The 9,344-nt window shown below is 43.9% G+C and overlaps 1 protein-coding gene and 1 long non-coding RNA gene across 3 annotated transcripts; one reads left to right on the top strand and one right to left on the bottom strand.

Moving 5' to 3' along the window:
- The first annotated feature begins 785 nt into the window (after window positions 1–785).
- On the top strand, window positions 786–8,965 carry LOC140105255 (serine/threonine-protein kinase pim-3-like). Of its 2 annotated transcripts, none has more exons than XM_072129202.1 (6): window positions 786–1,069; window positions 5,353–5,453; window positions 5,871–5,921; window positions 6,007–6,370; window positions 6,471–6,647; window positions 6,849–8,965. In XM_072129202.1, exons 1-6 carry the CDS (start codon window positions 985–987, stop codon window positions 7,022–7,024), a joined length of 954 nt encoding a protein of 317 aa, XP_071985303.1. In that variant the 5' UTR covers window positions 786–984; the 3' UTR covers window positions 7,025–8,965. The 2 variants fall into 2 exon arrangements, with proteins under 2 accessions (XP_071985303.1, XP_071985302.1); XM_072129201.1 differs by lacking the exon at window positions 786–1,069 and adding an exon at window positions 3,851–4,177.
- Window positions 974–3,681, bottom strand: LOC140105257 (uncharacterized). Its single transcript, XR_011850522.1, has 3 exons — window positions 2,843–3,681; window positions 2,456–2,576; window positions 974–1,103 (listed from the first exon to the last, which is right to left on the bottom strand). It is a non-coding gene; the product is annotated as an uncharacterized lncRNA (long non-coding RNA).
- Window positions 8,966–9,344: the final 379 nt, after the last annotated feature.

Here is a 9,344-nt window from a genome sequence, read left to right as displayed (position 1 = left end):
GAGCATGTTTTTAGGTGCTACAGAACATAAGATAAGGGTTTCTGAAGTGTAACTACTAAGATAAGCATGAGGGGATCTGAAAGATGAGATTTATATCTTTAATATGGAACAAAAAGCTTGTTTCTAGATGCCATAGTTCAGAATATAGGGGCTTCACAAGTGACCCTTCTTCATGCAACCACTAAACTTGACTCATCTCATGTGAAAATAGGATGAGAAGAGTCATTCATATTTAACTTTGGGGGAGAAAGTCATATTTGCCTGACTTTGGGGGAGATTTTTTTAATATAGGTAAACAGGTGAGCTTTCAAATGAAATTGGTAATTCTAGAAATTATATTTCCTACCCTACTTTGAGGGAGCATGTAGCGTAGTGGGGTAAAACATGGAGACATGTTCCCTTTAAGAAGAGATTTGCAATAAGTGAAAAGTCCCCCTGGTGCCTCCAAGTCCATTAACAGCTGACGGTAAGTTAGGAAAGTTTTTGGACTGTCCAACCATGGGCAGAAAATCCAAAAATCTTCCAAGCCGGTTAGTAAAAAGAGCCAGTGTAATAAGTACGGTCGTCATGTTCGCAGGCAAAAAAAAAACATAACAAAAACACACACACTGGCGTAGAGGTAAGCACAGCGGCGCCCTAGCAGCTGGAACAATAAGAGGTTTGAAATATAAAAGAATGCTGTAGTTGTATGAAGCATGCAGCTCCATACTTAGTCACTGATGGGAGGGTAGGCGTGTAACGATACCCTCCCCCGGACCCTCCCCCTACCGCGCTGTCAGCAGTGTCATGTTGCAGAGTCCTTGAGCCTGAGTCAATGTGAACGCTGCTATCTTAGAGGACTGATCATTCCTTGGACTATACCAGCACCGATCGGACTTCTAAGTGTCAGCAGGGAACGAGAAGAAGAAGACGGCTAGCCTGGACAAACCACTACGGCAAGACCGTCACCCTTCAACCGGATCCTACCCTGCTGATACCGCCACCATGTCATCGGTACAAGTCATCTATCACCAGAAAATCCACAATTACCTCCTGAATTCTGTATTCCCCAAAGAGGAGCTGCCAGCTGGTGAGTAACCTTTCTGCTACAATGTATCGCTGACCTGTGAACAGAACATACGATGTTGCAATTAGTCTTTAATGTTGATTTATTTTATTTCGTTTTTTTTGTATACGATGTTGTGGATGTGGTAGAGCCGGACTGATGAGGCACATGATGTCTCCGGGGCTATAAATATTAATGCACGAGTGTGATTCATAACACAGGGTCTTGTGCATCATCGGCACTGAGGGGGTAATTGTAGAGAAGGGATTGTGACAGCTCTAAACTCAATATTATACTGGAATATCATGTGATCTGCCACAGCGGCAGCGGCGGTGTAACATCTATGAGAGAGAGAGAGAGAGAGAGAGGGGGGATGTTAGGTAACCACCGGGGAAGCCTATCTGTGTAAAGGGAACCACGCCATCTGTGCGATATGATATTATAACGCAGCCGGTTTCTAAAATATCCACCGGGTCGGGGGCTGCTCCTGAGCAATATATAGGATACATAAACATACTGATGACATGGGGGGGGCGAGGGGGGTCCCTGGGCTCCGTGTAACATTAAAGCAGGCAGATAAGATGGATGACGTGTCGTGTTTGCAGCTGGTGTTATCCCAATGCTCCCAATACCCCATCCTCTAAACACGGGAGCTTGCGATCAAAGCTGCAGGAGGGCGTAACGATATGATAGACTATCTTCTATATAATATATCGTATCGTTAATTACCAGCTTGAAGGACACCCGCCTCCTGGGAAAAGGGGGTAAGACCCTGGGCAAATCTATTTATAGCAACATTCTGTGTGGATTAACCCATTATTAAGTAATTTTTTTTTTTAATAATAATAATGAATTATGGCAGATGATCGAAGCTGCACAACCCCCGCCGGGTGTTTGCTATTTACATAAGACCTCATCTTTTCAGATTACATAAGAGAATTAAGGATGTAAACAAACCCCTATAACAAAATCCAGGGGCGATGAGAATTTTTTTTTGGGGGGGGGGATTGGGTTGTCAGTTAGAAGTGTGACAATTAGACCGATTTAAAGGAGGAAAAATTGTAAAAATTGAAAGAGAAAAAAAAAAATGGCTTCTCCGAGTGCATCGCCCTGGCAGTAAATTAAAGGGGTGGTTATAGAATTTTCTACTATGGCGGAATAAAGCTGGCATTCCACGGGAGGTGAAAGATCTAACCGGTATTTTAAGTGCGCAGAAGGCTTTGGGCGGTATTACAGGGCAGCGGCGAGGTTACCAGAATCTCACTGACATATCTGGCAAGGAAAATGTCAACACTGAGCCCAGCGGCGTCCCCTAGCGGCCGCTAGTGGCGCGGCAGCGTGCTATAATAAGAATGCTTATTATGTCGCTCCGCCACATTACACACCGTCGTCAGTGGCAGATTTGCATACCTTCTAATTGCTCTCTTCTGGGTGTTCACCGAGAGGGTTTCGATGATGCCGGAGCGTCTAAAATTAGAGACCGGGACAGAACGTTGTCAACTTCTTCAGCGAGGGAAATCCTAGGTGTGACCTGAATAGAACGATATACAATAAGATGCAGACACGTTGTATTACATCACGGGCGGATGTTGTGACTATTATGGGATATAAACAAAGTGAAAAGTTTTTAGAAAAAGTTGCCAAAACTTTTCTTTTTCTCACGAATGAAATTTAGTATCGTCAACGGTGAGATCTCACGATTTGTAAAGCGCTACGGAATATGTTGGTGCTATATAAATAAAGACTTTTATTCATCTCAGTAATTTTAGCTATAGTTTAATTCACTTGGACACTCACCCGTATCAGTGTGAACAGAAGGGAATATCAAGACGCTTCATTCTCTTGGGCCTTATTCACACCTTTATCATCAGGTTTTTTTTGTTTGTTTTTTTTACACAGTTTTAAAGCTAAAACCAGAATCCCAACACGAAACTGATGCAGATCTTTCTAGATTTTTTACTTTTATGACTCTGGCTTGTTTCAGACTTAAAAAAAAACTGCATCTAAAACCTGCAGGTGTGAACACTCACCAAGAATAAGTGTGACAATTGTCAGGGATGGGGTTTGAGCAGTAAATCAGCATCTAGTAGACACCTGTCATGGCTGTGATTCATTCAGGGGCAGCTTTAAAATCTTATTCCTGTATAGGGGACAGTAACATATATCCCCCCCCCCCATATAGCTACAATTTTGTGTTTCCAATAACTACAATTCCATAAAGTCTGCACTGTATCATCACAGAATGCTGGGGGTTGTAGTTCTCTGCTGGCTCAGTGCATGCCATGTGTAAGGTCCAGTCCTTTGTGCAGGCAGCAGACCACCCAGCCTTGCAGACCCCCTGCCTCTCACCCTCTGTGTGTAAGGGGGGATGAAGAGGGGGGCTGGTTCACCTCATGTGCTCCCAGGTTTGGCGCCATAACCAAGCCACACTCTCATCCTATAGGAATGCGGGGAGGAGGGGGGGAGAGGTATTGAGCAGAGACAAAGGTGCCCCGCAGCCATTCTCATTAGCCGCCATTGTTGGGTTAGACTGAGATAAACTCTCCATCGCATCACATTATCACTGGCGCTGGAGTATTGCGATAGAGGCTCATTCACATTGTATTCAGCGGCTGCGGATTAGCAACGCGAGGGGGAGGGGGTGGGGCCTTTTGCACTCGTATTTGTATTCATCCGCAGGCCACGCCCCTCCGCCTCTCGTTTGCATTCAAAAGCTTTGTCCCTGCCGCGCGCTCATTGGCTGCCCTGCCCTCTCAAACGCGGGAATAAGAATCCCGGGATGCGCCCTGATTGGTCAGTGGCTTACAGTACCCCGCACGCTGGTTGGCCAGTTCGGGACCCTCCCGGAGAGCTGATTGGTCAGTTCTTACACCTTGGGAATAATATACAATATTGTAAGCGCACGGGCCACACGTGGAGTTCGTTGTTCTACCGGCCGGCAGCAGCAGCGTGGTGTGTGCGGGCAGCGCGGCGTGGTCATCATGTTACTGGCGGCACAAGGGCCCTTCATGGAGCATCATCACATGGCTCCTCTGCAGCGCTACTATAGGAAGCCATCAGCCGGCAGCGGGCATGACACTACAGCCCCGGAGCCCTGCCCGGTGCCCGAGCAGCAGGGCAACCTCCCTCCAGGTATACACTGCTGTGCCCGGAGCTGAACGGGTTAATCTCCAGTGTCTGCTGTGATGTAGCAGGGTTGTTCTAATTGATTGATGTAGCTGGGTTGAATGGGTCACCCGGTATTCTACATATTATTGTGTAATATTATAACTTATTATTATTATTTTGGGAATTTTAGATAATGCTTGGGAGTTGTATTTGCTGATCAGTTTCTTTTGGATCATCAGTAGGATTTTATTATAAGTCATTCTGTGTTATTTGATGTAGCAGAGCTGAATAGCTATTTACTAATAGCTATACTGTCATATTTTTTTTTTTTTTTTTTTTTTTTTTTTTTTTTGCAATGTGACGGATTTGGAGACTTTACTGGAATGATTTGCTATATCTATATGAAGTGCATTTACATGCAGATGGGAATAAATGCAATTTGTAAATTTTGATATTATGTTGCAGATTCTAGCTGGTTCCAGCATGAGATTGAGATGGATAGATATAGATCTGAGAGAGTGATATTAGTGGCAATGTTGCTGCAATATATTCTGTAAATCCATATGATGCGGTGATGTTGGTAGATTATAGCTGCGTTGCTCCAGAGCTGTCAATCTAGCATGGGCCCCCACATGTGTTCGTACAATGTGCTTGGCTGTGGCTTGTGCTCTGAGATTAGATTGAGTTGATGCTGATGGGAGTGCGGCCATCATTGATCCTGGGGGTAGGTGATGGCTATCCTCCTCTGCGCTTGGATTAGATGTGGTACCTGCAATGAGAGGCTGCAGCTATTGATCTGCCCAGGGGTGGGGGCTCTTTGCAGATGCGCTGCTGCATGGAGAGAGAGAACGTGTGTGGGTGTGGGGTGGTCTCCTCCTGAGGGAGGGGTTTCCCCGGGATACCCGCAGAGCTATGCTTGGGAAGGTGGAGGGGGGAGGTTGCCTTATCCGCAGGGAGTCTCCCAGATCCTACTGCTTTCTAGGAGATGCTGCTGGTGATGAGGCGGCGTTTCGCATGGTGACTCACCTGCTGTGTACATTTACATGCAGCGATGACTAATATAATGGGGGTCTGCAGACCTCACACCCTGCCCCCACTGGATGTAATCACTGTACTATGCTTTGCTATTTACTACATCAAATGTTTTTTGTCTTCTACCACCATGGCTCAACTAACCACCTCCTTTCTCCTCCCCACAGTTAAAGAACCTTTCGAGGACTGCTACCAAGTGGGTCCTGTGATTGGCACCGGCGGCTTTGGCACAGTCTATTCTGGAGTCAGGCTGGCAGATAAATTACCCGTAAGTGTCCTTCTCTATGTAGCATTCTATCAAACTCGCCCTTTACTTGTCAGTCAGCTATTTGCATATTTATTAGCCCATGTCTTAAATACTGGATATATGATTTATATAGTGACCCTTCACTAGGTATAATGCAGTCTGGCTGATAACAGCAAACAATAGATTGCATTGGAGATTATGCAACATTATCTAGTGATCAAGGTGGCCAAATACAATATAGTCTGGGCTGATAACAGGGAACAATATAAGGGAGATTAGCGATCAAGGTCAGCTTTCTAGAAACAATATTGTCTGGGTGATAATAGAGAACAATGGATTGAATGTAATACAGATAAGATCAGAATTAGGTGAAGTGTCCCTTTAAGAATGCCTTATAAGTATTGAATGTTTTCTTAAAGGTGATGTTGTCTGTTACAGGTTGCCATCAAGCATGTGTCAAGAGACAGAATTGGAGAAATGAAGCACATGGTAAGAGCAGTGAATTGCCAAAATATAATGTGCAGATTATAACATAATCCAGACTGTTGTATTCATGGTCGCCTTCATCTTTCAGAATGGGACCCTGGTTCCCCTAGAGATCTACCTTCTGAAGAAAGTGTCCACCAGCTGCCGGGGAGTGATTCGTCTCCTGGACTGGTACGAGAGGCCGGATGGGTTTATAATAATCATGGAGCGGCCGGAGCCGGTGCAAGATCTATTCGACTTCATCACAGAACGAGGGGCCCTTGGTGAAGACCTGGCCGCCAACTTCTTCCGTCAAGTGGTGGAAGCTGTGCGGCACTGCCATGCCTGCGACGTGGTACACAGAGATATCAAAGACGAGAACATTCTTGTAGACCTCAGAACTGCAGAGCTGAAGCTGATTGATTTCGGTTCCGGTGCCTTGCTGCGCGATGCTGTTTACACTGACTTTGACGGTAAGGTTCCTCTAAGATCTCAACTCTGTGTCTAATCCTCCTATAATGTCTATGGTGGACATTTTGATTTAATTGGGTTTCTCCTTTGTCTTTCATATAGGTACACGCGTCTATAGTCCACCAGAATGGATCCGGTTTCACAGATACCATGGCCGCTCTGCCACTGTGTGGTCCCTTGGCATCTTGCTGTATGATATGGTCTGTGGTGACATCCCATTTGAACACGATGATGAGATCCTCAAGGGAAAGATCCAGTATCGTTGCAGGGTGTCTAGAGGTAAGGATGATCCTAAGACTTCTTCCTTCATAATCGTCATGTATGTAGAATGCATCTGGCTGGAGTGATGTGGTTTGTAGGGGGATATTGCCCGTCATCTGATCTGATTGGGTATGATCAATAATGGGATATAATATGAATAGTTTTATTGTGATGGTCTGTTCCATGTAATTAATGGTCCTATTTGTGTTCCCTCTGCAGAATGCCAGCATTTGATCGAGTGGTGCCTGTCCAAGAGACCCTCCGACAGACCGACGCTTGAGCAGATTCTGTCCCATCCCTGGATGTCCCAGGAGAACCATCTAGAGAAAAAGGACAGTAAAGTGTCTAGGAAAGTGGACCAAGAATCAACCAGCACAAGTCAGGAGAGCCTCTAATCTCGTAGAGAGACACTCGGCGAGCGAGGCGGGAAGTATCTGTTGCAGTCCCGGTTGTGAATGGGCTGGCGTGGGCTTGTGCGTCCAGCCTACAAGCTTGGATTCCCGGTGGGATGGAAGGAGCTGTCCCATCAAGAGTGTGACATACCTCGTTGGGGGTCTTAAGAAGGGACTTTATTTTCTTTTCATACCTAGAAAAATGTGGTGACCTCAGACTGTGGACTTATTCCGGACAGCTCTCGCTTTCTCAATGGACTTGATGGGAAGGATGGGGGCGAGTGCGGTGGGTGGATGCCGGGGGTATCACTAGCGAGATTCTGCTGCATCTTGCTTCTCTAGTTATCCGCTGTATCAGGGTTGGTTAGCTGCAGTTTACACTTGACATCTTCTTAAATGTGTATATTTTTGAGTGTGCATCCAACTGGAACCAGTTTTCCTATACTGACACTAATTTTATACATGGACCAAGCAATAGTTGAGATCGGTGACCACCAGACCGGTTCCTGTTGTGACTATTTTATCCTTAGAGCCAAGTACATTGCTAGAGAGATCATATAAAGTTAAGTGGATGTTTCGATTAACCCAGACAGGATTGGGTTGGGCTGCAGAGCGGAGTGTGAAAAGCAACATCTTGTAGGGGGAGTTTATGCCGTTTTGGCTGCATGGAAGCCAAATACCCTGCAATTTTATTTTTTGGGGACTAAATTTATCTTTTAAATGTTTTGTTTAGGAGGGGTAAGGTCTTGTCTTAAAAAAAAAAAAGACATAATTTCCTTCTTGCTGCTTTATAAGGGGACCGGCACCTTAACCTGGTAGTGAGGGGGTTAACTTTAAAGTTCCTTCTCAGGAAAAACTAGTAAATCAAGATTTTGTGATATTATTAGCTAAGCCAGCATTATCGATGACTACCTGTCATACCTGTAGTCCCCTGACATGGACCATATTGGATTGGTTCATTTACATAGCAGTGACTGCCTGCAAAGCTGGTAGAGTTGTGAAAACTTTTTTTTTTTTTTTTTTTTTTTTTTTTTTTAATTTTCAGAGCCTTAATTTTTTTTTTTTTTTTTTTTTTGTCTAACACATCCATTTTGCTGAATTTTTATGTGATTTTTTTTTTCTCTAGGTTAATAAATACTCCATCTAGATTTTGTACTGTTTTTCGAAAACCCAAGTGTGGGAATGGATGTGCTTGACTCCTATTGCCCCTTATGCATCACACGTCATATATTTGCCCCTCTTTATGGCGTAGTTCACATACTCCATACTTAGTAGTAGCCAGAATGGTTTGCAAGTTTCGCATCATATTCCCTCTTAATATCACACCTTGTAGCCGATGTGGCGTAATGGGGGGGGTGATATTGGGAGGGATGAACATGCTGCTGCTTTTTTGATCTATTGTTGATTCTCGTCCCAATTGACGAGATAAGTTTACAGTAGTCGGACCTCGAAAAAATAAATTGTGAATTGTTCACAAGTTGTAATGCAGACTTGCATACCCATCTAGCACACTAAGACACGTGGGATTATTATTTGAATATTTTTTTATTTTATAATTTTTGGATGATCCCGTGGGTTGATTGTGTCTTAAATCTTTTTACGCCAAGCCGAATCATTCCCACACTGAACAAAATAAAGAAACTAGCCTTATGTGGCAGCATTTGCGTTTAGAGGTTTATATTGGGTACATACAGTACCCCACACAGTGTTCACTGGTCATGTCCTAATTTATTTTATTTAATCTATGTAACTCCGGCCTCATCAGACTTTTACTGCGGAGGTCGATTTTTATTTATGAAGAGACTTCATTTTGTTTCCTTTTGGAATATGAACGGTATTTATAAATTTTCTTTACGTTCTGGATTTCAGAATTTGTCAGATTTATTTAAGTGTTCAGTTGTAACTATTTTTTTTTTTCTTTTTAATAAAACTTTTTTTACTATGTGAATGATTTCCTGGTCTTTCTTACAAACCTGTAGAATGTCTTGATTTTATTTAAAAACATCATCCTGAATGGTCATCTCTTAAAGGAATTTGCATTACAATGATGGTCTCCAAAAATGCTGCATGTGGAGGTCATGCTGGGAATTGCAGTTTCATGGCTGGAGGTCTTCAGGCTGGACCCTACTATTCAATGGGAGGCCTCAGACAGTACAGGATTCTGACCTCTTACAATATCATCATGTAGCAGTGCAACAGTCCAGTCCTACTTAGAACTCGTCCTTAAACCTGCATGCTCAGGCCACCTCACTAGTGAATTCTCATGTATGGCCAATGCCCGAAGTATCATGGTATATTATAATAATTCCCTTATTTATATAGC

Source organism: Engystomops pustulosus, chromosome 10 (genome assembly GCF_040894005.1).
Source record: "Engystomops pustulosus chromosome 10, aEngPut4.maternal, whole genome shotgun sequence".
Taxonomy (NCBI): Eukaryota; Metazoa; Chordata; class Amphibia; order Anura; family Leptodactylidae; genus Engystomops; species Engystomops pustulosus.
This window is presented reverse-complemented; position numbering and strand designations above follow the sequence as displayed.